Source organism: Glossina fuscipes, unplaced genomic scaffold (genome assembly GCF_014805625.2).
Source record: "Glossina fuscipes isolate IAEA_lab_2018 unplaced genomic scaffold, Yale_Gfus_2 1, whole genome shotgun sequence".
In the NCBI taxonomy this organism is placed as follows: Eukaryota; Metazoa; Arthropoda; class Insecta; order Diptera; family Glossinidae; genus Glossina; species Glossina fuscipes.
Genome location: NW_023998415.1, coordinates 21,382,937 through 21,400,781, shown reverse-complemented (window position 1 = coordinate 21,400,781; position 17,845 = coordinate 21,382,937). Strand labels below are relative to the sequence as shown.

At 34.8% G+C, this 17,845-nt stretch overlaps 1 protein-coding gene across 6 annotated transcripts in view; it reads left to right on the top strand.

The window, feature by feature from the left end:
• Positions 1 to 17,845, top strand: part of LOC119631750 — a 71,254-nt gene that overhangs the window by 24,906 nt on the left and 28,503 nt on the right. For all 6 annotated transcript variants that reach the window (XM_038024231.1, XM_038024230.1, XM_038024233.1 and 3 more), the window contains 3 exons: positions 4,660 to 4,805; positions 5,805 to 6,084; positions 9,394 to 9,525. In XM_038024231.1, the coding sequence (XP_037880159.1) occupies positions 4,660 to 4,805; positions 5,805 to 6,084; positions 9,394 to 9,525 (558 nt within the window). The remainder of the gene's footprint in view (positions 1 to 4,659; positions 4,806 to 5,804; positions 6,085 to 9,393; positions 9,526 to 17,845) is intronic.

The following is a 17,845-nucleotide window of genomic DNA, read 5'->3' as shown; positions in this document are numbered from 1 at the left end:
AAAAAAAAAAAAAAAAAAAACAAACTATTCTCGTATATACACATATATCTTAAATGTCAAATAAATATAAGAGATTTCAAGTTAACACTGACTTTCAACCTTAACAAGTGCAGCAATCAGTTTATTATAAGGAAATAAACCTCATTTTACTTTAATCGAGTGTATCAATGTGCAGTGAAACTGTTGCGGAATTTCAATTAAAATATAAAAGTTATTGAATATATATATGTGGGCATGGTGGATGCTGATGTTGAGATTAAGATAATTTCCACAAAATCCTCAATTATTCTTCTCCAACCCAAAGCACTTGGTGAAACCTACAGTGGCAGTCCTTTTCTAGACATTTTTGAAATAGTGTTTTCCCATCTATCCAATCGATCCCGTTACTTGGCTTGCATACAGCTTAGTTATCATCTTGCGTGTGCACTCCTAAGCCGCTCATTCTGGCAACCTCACAAAATAGCGAAAGCGAAAATAATAATTCTGTTTGCGGCAGTAGCAGCGACAAAAAAACCTTCTCGTTGCATTGCTGTTGCGTGATAGTCGACATAACGCCTGTTTCACAAGTCGGACGTTTGACTTCTGCAGCAACGGCCTCAGGAAGGGATGTGAGCACAGGGGGCGGTGGGGGCAGTAGCGTTTTGGGCGATGGCGTTTCGCAGTTGGCCAGTAGTTTATTTCGTTTCGGTAGCAAAAAGCGTGGTGTTTGCATTTGCAACGCACAATGTCGACTGCAGTCATTAGGCGAGGGTCCATTAGGGCCTACTATAAAAACACATGGTTCTCTAGACCGGCTGTTACATCAACAGCAGCATACAGCGACATCGGGAGTGCGTTCTATTGGTGGTATGGTTGGCGGTGGAGGCAATGGCGCTCTACTAGGCTCAACAGATTCTCTTGGGGATGATGAAGACCAAAGAAAAGTGGACACAAATATACCTCCACGTCCTCCATCGCGAGGGGCTAAGCTGAATGCTCAACAAGTTAAGGAAGAATTTGACCGAGGTGTAGAAGTTGAAAAGTTTTATCATCAAATAAATGGCGATATATTTGAAATAACGCGCCGCGTTCGTGCTCGCGATGAAGACACATTTGAACAAAAACTTATCAAACGTAGAAATTCGAAACGCATACCGCCACACACGCCTTCTAGGCTTCCACAACCTTCTACTATACCCAAACATACACATTCACATTTCGACGGTCATCATCGCAAATGCAGTGATGAACAAAAACCTCAGTTGCCTCCGCGAAGACAAAAAAGTGCTGAAGAAGTGCCAGTTTCAAAACCTCCAACTCGTCCATCCGAAGAGTTAGAGTGGTTTGATCGGAAGGCGCAACAGAGACATTCCGCTCGATCAGCAGAGAGTGGAACTGTTCGGGATGAAACTATCGAATGGTTAGAGAAACAGCGCATACCGGCGCGCACTTCTTCAGGACCAAGTGAAATAACTGTACTCAAAGACGACATACCCGATTGGTTACTTGAGCATCTTCCCCGAAAACGCTCAATGGCTGAAAGAAAATCTTCCGAACCAAAAGCTACCACAAGCTCCTTTGCAAAATCTTTGAAAGAAGAATTAACGGAATTGCTTAAGAAACCGTTGTCGCGTCAAAGTTCTGGTCCTGGAGAGATTTCTTTATTGAAATCAGAAATTGTTGAATGGTTGACAAAACCAACAAAAGTACTAAGCGCACGTGAGGACACAGTAGTTGCAGCAACGCCAAGAAGATCGCATCACCGTCGGAATGGGAGCGGTGATACACCTCGATCGCATTCTCAGGAAGATGATAGTGCACAACAATCTCGTAAAAGGCATTCTTTCGGCTACAGTGACAGGAGTGAAGAAGAGGCGACTGATTGGATTGCCTATCCACTGAATCGTCTTCAGTCAATAGGTAAACCTCAAACTCAAGATAGACGCACTTCACATCAAAGCTTTGTAGAATTGCCTTACAAAACACAAGCGAATGCTGTTACTACCACTCATAAATTGCAAACACCAAATCAACCAATTCCACAAGTGTGTTCAGATCGTTGTCATTACGAACAGCGCTCTAAAGAACGGCGTCTTCGACATTCTGCTAGTGAGGTAGTTACGGTATCAACTACCTCTTCCGCTACAGCTAGCAATGTAGAACGTCTTTACGCTAAACCACATAAAGATCGATACGAATATGTGCCTAAAGATGAGATATTGCCACCGCAGTTACCACCAAAAGAATCGGTAAAAGTAAGCAAAGCCCATTCGACAACGTCACCACAATTACGGCCAAGCGAAGCAAAGCGAGATCGTTCCCGTCGTCATCAAACACAACGATCTGCTACGGTGTCTGATATGTCCAGTCCCCATGGTAGCGTGTACAAACGTAAATCGTCATCAGCTGAACGAGCCCCGCGATCTCCATCCCCGTGTATGGATCCATCCTGCCCTCTCTTACCTATTTGTACAGATCCCAACTGCCGTTTTCTTGATTATCAATCGATTGGGCGTAAAATTGCGCCATCAATATCAACAGCCAATCTAGCTCGAAATCAGCAAATAGCGAAAGCTCAAATGCATACCATACCTGCAAGTTTGGCCTTTGATAATGTTCCGGCGCAGCAAGCAACATCTGCTCAAGTTTCATCAGGAGTTTCAACTACTAAGCATCAACCCCAACAACGCAGATTAATTATATGTCACGATTGTCGATATTGTACCCCACAAAGCTGTCAAAACCGCAAGTGCTTAAACGCCACCAAGTGCAACTCACTGCCTCGCTGCGCCGCCGATTTTAATCGATTGCGTACCACTCTCACCCAATCACCTATTTCAATTTATGATATTGAACCAACTCCTTTGTTATCTCCGCCACCTAAAAAACGCAATGGACTTCTCCATCAACGCAGTAATTCCCAACCTAATACGCTACAGCGGGGAGATTCAAGGCCATTACTTTGGCATACAACGTCCAGTTCGACAGGTGAAACGAATCAAAAAGCAACACTAATTTCACAGAATGGTCGATGCCCATTGGCTACCGTAGGTAATGGTAAACTTATGAAGTCAGCATCGGCTGCCTCTCTTAATTCACGTAGGCGAAGACATAAAACTGTTCACTTTGGCGAAAATCTCTTGCGAGAAGTTTGTCAAAATCGTAAACTAATAAAAACTGAGCAAGTTCCGTCCGGTTCAGCGCCTATGAAATCCAACATTCAGCTGCTATATAACTTTGTCGAAGGTGTATTAAGTGCTTGGGTGGACGATGAAGATGAAGATGAAGTTCGTTCAGGAGCGGAATCAGAGCCTGAAAGCGGCACAATTGTACGTAGAACTAATAATCCATTACGCTTGCAACTTATCAAACGAATAGTTGAGGAGGCGGCAGAACTGCATGGGACATTGAAATTAGGCAACTCACGCTTTCGTCATCGGCATTGGCGCAGCACTGCAAAACAGTGCAACGAAATGTTTTTACGAAAGGTGAGTTTTACCGGAAAGAACGCTGCACGACTAAAACGGAGATAATTGGAAAAAAGAATAAAAATAAATTTTATAAAAGTAACAATAAAGTGCGATAAATTATAAAAAAAAATAAAAAATAAAAAAATAAAAATTTTAAAATTGATGGTAACTCTTGAATACTATTTTCATAGTTTTTCGCGTAATAAACAAAGCTAAAGGAATCAAAAAATTGTACGGTCACGCTACATATCTAGATTGGTATTGTTAATGCTAGCCTTAGCGTTCTACATATCAAACTATACTTAGCTATGCGTGAGGAAAGCAATTACATTGAATATAGCCATCGTAAAGCACCGACAATAAATCAATTTCTAATGCAATACTACCCAACGTAAACCATACATCAATCTCCGTGAGATTTATAATCACAATACTGCACAATGCAAAGTGATGTTGGTAGAACACAAAAATATTCATCTGGTATTTATTTGCTTTGCATTGCAGTCATTGTACGCGGTTCAGTTGGCCATATGCCATTGCCACTGCAATTCAACATGAAAACGCTTTTATATACTTTGAATTTTTGTAGTGGTTAGGATTCATAAGTGCTAGGCCGCTTCTAACTCAAAGCGCTCCACTACAACAAATTCTAAATAGAACATAACACAACTTGACTGGCCATAAAGCAACACAATTTATTAATAGTAAAGGTACTCGACCTCAGCATTATTATTATTATTATTATTAACATCAGCACCAACTAGCAGAACTAACACACTACTATCGCCAGCTCTTTTTACCAGAAGATTATGTGAACTTATGAAGGGCGTGTTGCAAGAGAAAGAGAAAGAGAAAGAGAGAGAGAGAGAGAAACAAAGAACGAAAGAGAGCGAGAGAGAGAGAGAGAGAGAGAGAGAGATTTGCGTTTAGTTGTTTCTTTAACTTTGCTTTCTTTTTTTTATTATGTTATAATTTTTACTTTTTCTTTTCTTCTTCTACTTCTTCCTCTTGTTCACTTCATATATAAAACACATAAACAATATTAAACCGAAACAGAGGGAAAATTATCGTGTGTATCTTTTAAATCGTTTTTTTTTTTTTTTTCTTTGTTTTTTGGCTTTTTTTTGGACTAGGACTAATTTGCCTAATTAAAGGAAAACTGAAATATTGCAAGCGAGAGTTAAACATTTCTCATTTTATCTGTCTTTAGATTTCCGACGATGACCATATGAGCTTGACTACAGCGGTATCGGATGAAGATGATGGCGAAAGTGTCATGGCGTCGCCTTACAAAGCTAAGACAACTGGAACAGCAGCTTCCTCATTTAATTGCACTGGCGCTGTGCGTAAAGCCGGGTGAGTAAGCAAAACTAATTGACGTAAAGCATAACAACTACTTACAAAGCAAAGTACTTTCAAAGTAAAACAATATAAAATTGCGTGCAGTTGAAGCTTAATTTTGAATTAGGCATCGTCAACAGGTTCAGTTGCATCCTTAATTGAATTAGACAAGTATGCTGTGCATTTCTTTTTTCCTTGCTTTTGGCTAACCGCAAATACTGCAAATAAGAAAATCGTATTATTAGTAATAAAACATTGATCAAAGTTCATGTATATGAGAAAATAGAATAATAAAATAACAATAATAAAATTATAAACCTATGCGTAACCTATTGCAAGTCTTGATAATGCGATATCATAGTCGATAATAAGTGGCATCGATGGCATATGTATGTTTGAAATATATGAGGATAAATATATAAAAATGTATGAGAATTCTTTAAGAGTATTTCCACTTTGTAATCCTTATCTGTAAAATTATCGTTTGGAAAAAACATGAAATCTTAAGAAATTTTTCTAGTCAGAAAAAAAGGGATATCTTTACTAAAACGGTTGACTTGATGGAGGAATGAAAAGCTCCATATTCAAATTACCGTTAGACTGTCTGATTCAATGCTGCTTAGTTATATTTTTCTCTTCCGAATTGTTATTAGTTCCGATACGTATTGCTTGCGCTTCTCAAATGAATCTCGTTAACTGAATGCTTCAAATAAATACACGTCAATTTTCTTTCAATAACTGGCAATATTTCAATTACGCTATAAATCTATTCAAAATTTTGAGAAGAAATTAAAGGTTAAATAAGTATATATATATGTGATTTCTCCTCTCTGCTTATTATATGTACGTTACGCTCTTATATTAGGACTTGTTATTATTTGTTTTAATGCAAAAAAAAAAAAATAAAAAAAATAAAAAAAAATAAACAATTAAAAACACATACACAACATTCCTATTTCCTCATTTATTAAAACACACAAACATGTATATATGTGAAATAATCTTATTTCATAGGTTTTTGTCGGTGAAGAAATGGCTTCTGAGAAAAAAGCATCAAATCGAATTAGCCCGGAAACGTGGCTGGAAGGGCTACTGGGTATGCTTAAAAGGGACTACCTTACTATTTTACCCTTGCGATTCACGTGAAGGCCGTAGCGTGGAGGCTGCTCCGAAACATTTAATTATAGTTGATGGCGCCATTATGCAACCCATACCAGAGCACCCCAGACGTGATTATATATTCTGTCTGAGCACCGCATTCGGCGATGCATATCTTTTCCAAGCACCCTGCCAGGTGAGTGTCTGACTGCAATTGGTATTTTTATTGCGGTTATTGTTGTTGTTGTTATTATTATTATTATTATTATTGTTGTTGTTGTTGTTCGTACTGTTGCCGTTGTTATTTTAATCACAATTGCATGTAGCGAAGGCTGAGTAGTACAATCCACCACGTAAGTAGTGTCAATAGCCTGTGGGATCTGGCAAAAGCAAAAAAATTTCACAAAAACAAGCCAACACTCATCGAATGAACGTAGCCGGGCATAAGGGCAAACGACAAAAGATGTATTTTATGATACACGTATACGTGTATATACGCATATAAGCAAATGTATATGCGTTGTGTTGCGTCTGACAATAGATATATCAATGATTTTTAAAGCAGGTGACACAGTGGTGTATATATATATATATATATATATATATATATATATATAATATGTATATATATTTATGTATATATGTAGCGGAAAAATACTTGTATTCATTTACATGCACATAGCTCTTGCCAGTTTTTTTTATATGAAAGCAAACATAGTTATAGCTTACGGCTTAAAAAGACAACAGAGATATTTTGTACAAAATTAAATCTTCAAGTATAAATGTTGCTATTGTTGTTGTAGTTGAATGTGGTTGTAATCAGTATAAGATTTCACTTGAAAAACTCATTCAGATATATTTCATTCAGATGTTGATAGCAATATAAAGCAAAGAATGTGCGTTGAAAATACTATATGTGTGTATATAAACATACATATATATGGGTTTTAGCTTGCTTAAATTTACATTTATATATATATATATATATATAAACGCCGAATGAGGTTATAACTAAATATTCTAGAGAAATATCCTTGAAGTTTCAACATTTTATATAAACTTTATAAAGGATATTCTTACAAAACTTGCGTACATTTATGTATAGTAAGTAATACCTGTATAGATGTGAGTATTACATTTCTCTCTTATATATGTATGGATATATATAATATGTTTATGTATGCGTGTGTGTATGTGTGTGTTTAAAAAACGCCTTCCAGCAAGTTAACTGCAAATGGTTGTATCTTCCGATTCTTAACCATTTCAATGGGATTCTAATGTCGCCGGATGTTTGCGGCGCGTAAAATGACCAATTCCCATAAAATATGTCCTTGTATATATATAAATATATCTATATATCTGTGTGTTTGTGTTTATGGATGCATACATATACTCATATAAATATATACATGCATATAGATACGCACATATGGGTAAATGAATATGTTTGAAATATTACGGCTTCCAAATGATGACTTAATGTATTACACTCTCACCCTTGTGTATGCATGTCCTTCGATACTTATGTAAACACACAGACAAGCGAACGCACATAAATGCATTTTGCAGGCTGGCAAATAGGCAAAGCCCCTGGCTGTACTGCATACATATACATATATTCATATATATATATATACATATATATATATACCATATATATATTATAACCATGAATCTGTATACTACCTACTAGTTTGAATAGAAAGAATGAGTTATACTTGAAAGGCAAAAAAAGCAAACAAAAAAAAAAAAAAAAAAAAAAACGGCCAACGAACGAACAACTTCTCTCCAATGTAATGCTGGTAAAATATAAAAGCATTATGCAAGAGAGTTCGTTGCTCGCGGTCATTTTTCACACAAATATAATGCAAAGTTTTAGTCACACGTATCCACTATATACGTATACATATATACATAAACGTATCTATAATCAGGAAGGATAAATATATGAGGAAACCTTGCACGGAATCAAAAACATGCACACATTTACACTAATGCATGGATACGCATACGTATATATAAGTGCACGAGTAAGCATAAACACCTTGAGCGTTGTTCTAATAAGAAAAGCAAATCTTTTAGCTCGCTTGTCTACACACATACGTATAAATGTTTATATGCACCTATTTACTATATTAACACAAATATATATATATATATATATATATATGCATATATATATATATATACATATATATATATATAGATACATACACTCTGGTTTATTATACTACTTAAACTACTGCCACGCAACCGGAGCTGAATGCACAATACGTGCCATATATTAACATTTCTATGTTGGTGGATAAATTTTATTTCATTTCTCTGCATGTCTAGACATGATGCTTATTTACTCTATGGGAGTTTAATTAAATTTATTTCATTAATATCTAACTAAGCGGGATCACCTTTTTCCATATATTAATACCAAGAATTCAATTTGAAATCCGAATCTGGAAGCATCTCATCATTTCGAATTATGTTTTCGAAATCCGACTGTTTTAATTAATGCGAATAAATTTTGTGCACGAAAAGCAAAAATTTGAATTTTTTATCACAATTCGAATGACTTTGAATGCACAATCGGACATAGCTTGCTCGGCATGAGCTAATAAATAATGGCAAATATTTTATGCAATCTCTTTGTCTTACACCTTTAAAAATTGTTTTTATACCAACGTAAGATATCTTCGACTATTGATCTAAACTCTTTTGCTCATTTTCCTAATGCAAAATGTTCAAGCCGTTTGCAAACCGCAAAAACTTGAGCTTAATTTTAATGGTTAAGGTTGAAGACTGCTATGGTTATGCGTCTTTAGAATGCATAAGTTCAATAGAAAGGAACAGGCCAAAGTTGAGTTTGAGATTGGATTTTCTTATATGTGAATAATTGAAGTTTTGCTCGCTCAACGCATTCAATAATTGTTTCATTATGTTACTGTAAATGTCCGCCTATTCATACTATTGTTAATTACATAAACTCATTAGCTTAATTTTAATTTATCTCAACGCCCATTACGCTACGGCTGCCAAGCTTAATTTTGCATCATTTTGGTTAACACCGTTTTTACGGCACCTATCAATTTGACGGATTCTCGAATTGAATCATTCGTCATGATAAAAGAAAGTCGATATCTTTAGATGTTATATATTGCGTTCTATTGATATAAAGCAACAGAAATATATATGTCTACGCCTCTCTTCTCAGACGCGAAAGTCATAGATGAAAATATGAAAGAGTTGTCCGTGTCGTCTGCGAGATCGTTTTAGTTTCCTCTGCATTGCGGGCGTGTCTCAATCGATTTATGCCAAATTTCCGACAAATTTTTTATCTTCATTCATGCGACTGCAACAATTTACAAAATTCATCCATCAAATTGACCGGTTTCCGTGAATTTAGTGTTAAACTAAGCGGCAATACGAGTATAAATTTTAATATAATTTTTGTGATTTTTCAATTATTATACCAATTTTCATCTTTCCCCATTTCACGGTTCTCATGTAGGTCGAGCTGGAAAACTGGGTGAACAGTATTCATAGCGCCTGTGCAGCAGCTTTCGCTAGACATCGCGGCAAAACAGGGACATTACACTTGCTGCAGGAAGAAATTTTTCGTTTAGAGAAAGCCATCGAATCGGTAAGTAGTGTTGTTAAATTTTTATAGCCATACACACGCTCTAACCGATATATGTTTACACATGTCAACGCATTGGGTAAACAGATCCCTAACGTGGATAATTAAAATTTTAATTTAAAATTTTTTACTATAAACTATTTAATTGGACATGCCTTCCCCCTTCTGATTAAAGTGAAATTAAAACAATAAAATTGCAACAATTTCGGAAAATCGATACTGCCAGTGAAAGCATCTAAGGCATCTAAATACTAAAAGAATTCTACCAAGCACAGATTGAAATGTAAACACATTAGAATATATAACATGATTCGCTAAGGATCTATTGATGAGTTGAGGGAAAGTTGCAAGAGACATTTTATCAGTTAATAAATATTTTTATTTTTAATTATGTTTACAAAGCAATTTCATCCTTACCAATATATACATATATATATATATATATATATATACATATATATATATACAAGAGATATATAACGCCTTAATATAGATTCAGTGGAGGAGGAATATTTGGGCAGCACTGAATTTTTTAACGCCCAGTAACAATATGTATATGACATTTCAGTATCAAAGACATAGCAAAAACATTTTCACATTAACAGTGTGTTATAATACCTACCGTAAGAAAAGTTCCTCTGATACCGGGTAGAATTCGAAATAGTTACAGAGAATCAGATAGTTCTTGAGTGCTTGATATTTCAATTTTCTATGATACTTTTGAAAGCGTTCTCCAACATGTAACGGTATCCCACAGGTTTTGTACATATATGTTTGTCCGCCTCTCACGTTGTTTTAATAGAATCAAACAATTGTTTTTGTAGATCAAATCGGGATACTCTTGTAAAAGATACGCTAAGTGCATTAGTTTCCACATCTTCGCCATGATAGGAGTTCCACATGAGCACACGCACACACGGTGTGCAATGTGTTAATCATATCATATCTTAAATCATACATATTTGATGCAAGTTGACTTCACGTCAGACTTAATCCTACAGCAGCACCTAAAGACTACATACGTACATACTCACAACAATTATTTAATAATTAAATAGACGCGCCACTGAACTGAATTTCTTGAATATTTTAATGCATTACGATAATGCGATACAATTCATTATTTATTTTTAGTATTACTTAGCGTATTATTATGGATAGGTAGTCCATCTCATACATAAGGAACTGCGACAACGTACACCATATGTAATTATGAATCGTTCACGATTTTTATTAATGACGCACAGATCAATGGTGAAAGTAGGACTAGTTGTATAAAGACCACATGCACACGACCCATGTAAAATGGATCGTAATTAATTTTTAATTCCTGTTTTATTTTTCGCAATTCACTCATTACTTAAAGGAACGCATAATACGCTTATTACGATCGGAATCATCATCACTGTATCACTAATGTTGAGGTGCTCCATTGAGTTTACGATATTAGAAAAAGAATTCCGCTTACTTGATACACTTTAAAACTTTTGACTCAAACGTAGTTAAGCTGCAGATCAGTTTGGGCCGGGAACCATGGAACATTGGAAATTTGAATCCGGAACAACGTCAATGTCAGTCTTATATACAATTTTCAATTTGACTTCAATTGTCCCGAAAAACAGTTTCAATAGATTACTAAATTTGCCGACTGTCGGCATGGACAAGACGACTAAATCAGCATATAATTTTCTTTAACGTATATATTTCTATGATGGAAGACTTTGTTGTAATAAGTGAAAAGCTGAGAAAAAGTGTAACTTTTGCTTTTAATGTTGTTTTTGTTTTTTTTTTTTTTGTTTTCTTTATAAAGTTTATTGAAAAGGAACATGTAATAACCGAATAGAGAAAGCGGAAATACTATTGAGTTGCCAAATGGATTCGTTGTGCTTTGATGCATACAGGCGAGCGTATATGTGTGTTAATAAAAACTTTACATATAGGCATCGAAATACGTGCAAACAAACAAAATAGATCCAAGATATAATTGCTAGCAACAGTCTTTAGGTCCCTCAAGCAATGCCCAATGCAGGAATGTGCGGCAACGGCAACAAAGAATGGCTTAATATTGCTGCATTCGTTTATTCAGTTGACTGACAATCAAAATCAGAGCAGAGTACAATCATTACGAAATTTTATAACCACAAACTCAAGTATAAACCAACAGCTTACTGACAGGCATTAAATCCACAAAACTCACTCATTCAACAGCAACTGCGGCAATGTGCAATTTTGGTTTTATCTCTTACATACATGTATACATTGATGCAAATGCATATACATAATATATATATAGATAAAATACGCAATGCGTAAATGCGTAGGTTACGGTATTGTAGAACAAGAATGTTTCTCTCGGAATCTCTCTTAAATATCTTTCGTTTTTTTTTTTTTTGTGTTTACGTTAATGCTTCCTCGTAATACTTTTCAACTTACCAGTTCCAAATCTAAATGATGCTTTTCCCCAAAATAATTTGACAGTATGATACTTCTTAAATAATCGCAAATATCAGAAGAAGTTGTTGTTGTTTTTTTTTTTTTTTTTTAGTGTTAAAAAAGTTTTAAAATTATTGTGCAATTTTACTTAGTGAAGAATTGATTAACTTTTCATACCTTACGCTGACAGAGAGTTCAGCTGCATATCTGTGCAATATCTAGAAGGACATGGAACTGACGTCACCTTTTGTTATGTCCAAACGATTCAAAAATCGTTTTCTAAATTGACTAAAGTTTGTTGGCTCACTTATTATTGCGTTCGATTTACAATACCATGTAAGAAATTCATTGCATATAGTTGCATGTAGATGTGGAATGTATTGGGTATGTGGCTATGACTCTGACTCTTTGCTAAGAGAAAATGCATACATTTCCTTATTCGAAAGTGTTCTGTTAAAGCTATCGGCGATTGTATAAGCTCTCATACTCACATGTACATGTACACAACATACGTTCTTGAAGTCAGAAATGTTGAACACTGGATGCTTTGCAGTAATACAGAGTAAGCGAGCTTTCAATGTCGCCGATAACGGCGGACTGATTTAGTGGAGTGAGTAAGGAAACCTAACAACAGCAACAGCTAACGCAGTTGGAACGAGAAATAAAAGTAATATGCCAAAAGTCACGATTACGTAAGTTTCCAGGTATGAGGAAATTCAGTCAGTTATATATAGCAAGAGTCGCTTAACAAATCTTTGCACTTTTAACTTGCAATGTCCCATCCATCCCGATGTTGTCAGCAAATATCACGATCTGCGATTGGCCAATACATCCAATAGATCACTTATTGTTTGTCGAAACGATGCTTACCATCTTAAGCTGATAGATGACGAGATGTTTGTTGTTTTGTGAATAGCCTCAAAAGAACAGGCGAACGGCCTACAGTTCTCGTTATCGAGTAAACTTAATATGGAATTTTAATTTTGTATTAATGGTACTTAATAAGCTCGATGCAAAATAGCGATCGAGTTTCAGGTTCAAAGGGAAAATGAAATAAAATATCGTTACACAAGCACATATTTGATCAAATTAATGAACGTAGAGAGATTACGTCCAAAGTGTTGGGAAAAATAATAGAAGAAAACAATTATTTTCAATGCATTTACCTGTTGGTGTCACAGAATACGAAAAGGGACCAACTGTTGCTGGATATATCAGAAGAGAAGGGAAAACACCAAATGAACAAAGAGAGACACAAGTTAAGAAGAAGGAACTTGACTAGTTAAGTAAAAAAGTTTATAATCAATTTACTAAACTTTGCTTTTTAATATTTTCACCAATCGTTTTAAAGACGTTGTCAAGATTCTCGACGCAATATTCCTACGGAGTATTTTTGCACAGTATCGGCCAATTTCATGTGAGGGACTATAAACGGAGGAGTCGTCTCCTCCATTATCTAAAATTTCCCACAATTTTGCAGTGCTCCTCACTGAATTTTGATTCGGTTAATGCATTGGCAACGCTTCTATAAGATATAAGGCACCAAAGCTCCAACAGATAGACGGAATCAACCATGAAAATACCAGTATGTTTGCAATGTAATCTTAAATTTCAATATGATTAAAACAATGTGCATATCAACAATTTCGGTATGTGTCGCTTACACGCCTCCTCATTCAATCGAAAGCGTTGGATGAAAATCTACAAAGCACACCTTTCCGTACGATGTAAATCCTATAGAGACGTGCACTCGAGGTGCCAAAGAGAAATGATTACTCTTAACCCTCAACAATCTCCTTAGGATGTGTACAAGATTATTATCCGCAGTTGCTACTCTACTGGCTGGCTTGCGGGCAACGATCAGATGAATATGAATATGAACGAATCCATCGGTTCTGTGGCATGAAATGAGACTATTAATCGATATGATGAAATTATACTTTCACTTATACTTACCTACTCTTCAGATTACATTTAAAATTTTGTTAAGCTTTATTTTATATTTTCCTTTAATATATACATATATATATATATATATATATATATAATGTGTAAATATTTCAATTTGTTCAGCAACATTCATTTTCCAAAACTTTCATATTTACTTTTTTTCTTGCTCTTCTTTCAATTATATTCTTAGAAATGCATCAATGATATGACGAATATTCGGTTGTAGTTCCAAACAAACTTGAGAAAGCCCAACTCGATGCGAAAGCATTCGAGTATCAGCAACTCAAAATGCGATCGTATCATAAAACAGTTCGATGATAAGAGCCGTAGACCGAACCCAATTGTCATCGTTCCGCATAGAAACAATAGTATTTCTAAAAGCTGACAGAAGTAATGCCAGCGAATAGACAATAATTCGTGATAGAATATCTCGTGGCATATTTTTTTTTATTTTTTTTTTTTTTATAATAACTCTTCAATGTTCATAAGAAAAATTGTGCGAATGCTATTCACACACCCAATATACACATCGACCAATTCGATCTTCGTTCTATTTAAGAATAATAAAAAAAACAATTGCGTATTAAAAAATTCCTTGATTACCACCGCGAAGGCGAACGTAGACTTTTCTACTCATTTCATAGTTTATGGCTATGGCAAATATATGTAATCTCAATGTCATTTATGTATTTTCGAAGAAATCTTTCGTAACCATCGAACACTGGTTCTCGTTTCCTTTTTACTTTTTTTCCTCTTCTATAATTTTTACAAATCTTCAGAGAAATAAGTGATCATTTTAGAACGATAAATGTAAAAAAAAAAAATAAAAAAAAATGTATAAGTAATATTAGACAACATGATTTATTTATGGGATGATGAAAATAAAAATTATGACGATGACAATAAAATAATAGAATTTCCATTAACTTTCCTTCAAGAATAGTCCTTATTTGTTGTTCACAATCATAATCAGTTCTTCAGTTTTACGTTCCTTTTGTCTGAGTTCGCGGACACAGCGTTTTTAACGTTAGTTATAAACTTAAAGCTTTAATGCCGGATTGTAAGCGGCGCGTTATATAACTCGTCCTTGCAAATGAAGATAAAAGCAAAAGCAAAATAAAAAAAAAAAAATAAAAAAAATAACAAAAAAAAACTCCAAAGTTTTTATGTCGTCTTCCGGAATGGATTTCCCGCCAAAACTGTACATTAAAGGAAGTAATTAAGACTACTTCCAGCCAAAAGGAAAAAGCACAACAAAGAGCACAACACCACTGAATGATGCAGCAGGGTACAGCTGCAGCAATCAACATAGCAAACAAGCATTAAAATTTATATAAATAAAAACCAGAAACAGACGCATAAACAAACCGAAAGCCCAGAAAGACAAATGAGCAGCATCATCACCAAAAACACAGTAAGAAACAAACTAAAACACAGAATATTGAAATAATAATAATAATAATAAAAGTATAAAAAAAAGGCGGAAAGCAGTAACAAAAATACAACCAAAAAACCAAAAAACAAAATTATTTTAACGATGACAAGTATACAAATATCATCGTAACCGCAGCACATGGATTTCAATTGTCAATGAAAGAACAGAACAGACAACAAGCACAAGCAGTTTTTTCATCATATAATCATAATAACGTTTGTCGTCGCCACATTGCACGCCGCCCATCTATACTTAATATAGGCTCAGTATAATATATCAAATTAAAAATTTTTCTTCAACTTTTCTCTCATCGATTATGATATTAACAATTAAGGACTGGAATGCACGCCTAGAAGCTAAGGTGGAACAAGCTCGTCGCAAATGTAAACGTCGGACTTCATATCTAAGAGAAATTGTGCACTAAGCCCTGTTATGCGTCCTAGCGGACATCCAGCCACTTCGGTTGGAAGCTTTAAAAATTAAGATTAAGCAAATAGTTGACATAGAAAACTGAAAATTTTAATTTCTATATTGACGCGGAGCGGCTTTGCAAATAGAGCATCAATCGAAGAAAAAAAAAAAAATTTCGAACAGTTGGAAAATCTTAAGAAAAAATTGATATGTTGTAAGTATTTTTTTTTTGTTACTTTACGCCGATTATACGCAAGGATCATCTTAAATAAAACTGAACTGTATTTAAATATGACATTGGCATGGATGACGTTTAAAACAGAAATTTGCAATTTTTATCCACTTCACCGATAGCAAAGCCATTATTATCGTAGATAACTTATGAGATAAGTAATGTTGACGAGATGTTAAGCATTCGCCACACGCCTAAGACACAGTTTGTTTAGTACAATTTAATGCTAGCTTTCGTATGATGACTTCAAAAAATTTCAAATCAATTTATTGCGAAATTTTTATTAGCAACGCAAATAGAAGAAAATTGCTAATCATTTCATACCGTTGTCATTTTTTTACCCGTCATCAAGGCATGAGAGGTATATTCGTTTTGCCAGCAAGCAGTAAGAAGCCGCAGAGACCCCGTTAAGCATATACCTTCCTGCTCAGCAACACATTCTAAATTGATTCAAGAATGTCCGCCTGTCTATCTGTCTGCGTAACGCATTTTCCTGATCGGAAAAATTCAGCATTCGTCTTCAAGTTCGGCACAAAGATTGAAAGTTTGCTTTAAATCAGTCAAAAGACAAGACCACAGTACAAGCTAACCTAAGATCATCTTTGTTTTCAAAACTGAAAAAAAATTTTTGTTTTTTTTTTGTCATCACTTTTAAACCATAAACGGACATTGCGGTAAAAACTTGCGTATATATTCGACGGATGGTCATCCAGCACTTATATAAAAATTGAAAATTCGGCCTTCTCAATACTGTCGAACATTAAAGATTCATTCGTTGAGCAAAACATTTGCAGAACCCAGAAAGAAGCATCACAGACTATACAAAAAGCTACATTTTATTGATTAGCATCGAACCTAACTTGTTCTAACAATATTTATCGGTCTGTCTATTCTTTGTCCTTTGTCCGTTAATTGCTACGGAAAATGTACTCGTGACCGCAATTGTGGAGATATCTGCCTCAAATTTGTCAAAAGCATTGGTAGTCATTGCGCACAAGTTGGTATTGAAAATGGGCCAAATCGGTAAAAGGATTCGCCCTTGCATTGTATTGTGAATGACTTTTTCTATCGGCTTTCTCGATTTCTTGTCCACTTTTATTCTACAAAAATAGTAGAAGAGACATCCACGTTTCCATTTTTTTGTAGTCCTTTCTAAGATAACGGTGTGGATGGGTATAAAAGATTCTATCACGACCGAATATAATTTTCTTACTTGTTTCCTTCTCTTTTTCAAATAAACAAAGAATTAACGAAGACAAAGTTTTACGATAAACTTTATTGTGGCAATGGTGAAAAGAAAACATAATCCTTTGAATGGAGGCACCTTCTGACATTGGTTTAACGGTTTTCACAAAATTGATTGATTAAAGTATCTACAATATTTTCAATAATTACAATAAAATTATAAAAAGTAACATAATGGGTTGTATAAAAAGTAAGATAAGAGATTTTTGTACTTTTGAAATGTTGAAGAGCGTGTTCGGAATTCGGCTCGAATTGCTTGCATGCACATAATACATACATATCAATATCTATCATACTAATACCACAAATTTAAGGAGTTTTCTTAAATGCACGCACTGACTTAAAACTTACTTTTCATCTTTATTTTCTTCTTTATTTTTTATATGCAGAGACTCACATACGCTCAACTACTGATGTACTAGCAGGAACGCATATAAATATATATATACCTACGTATTTATATACAGACACAATTCCTGCATACACATTTACATATATTTGGAAACGAATTAGAAGAATTGCACAATAAGTGTTGCCATGCTCCGGTTTTTACGCTCTAATTATTTTTAGCTTTCAATTTAATTTTCCTCCTTTTTCTGAAAGAAAGAAAAAAAAAA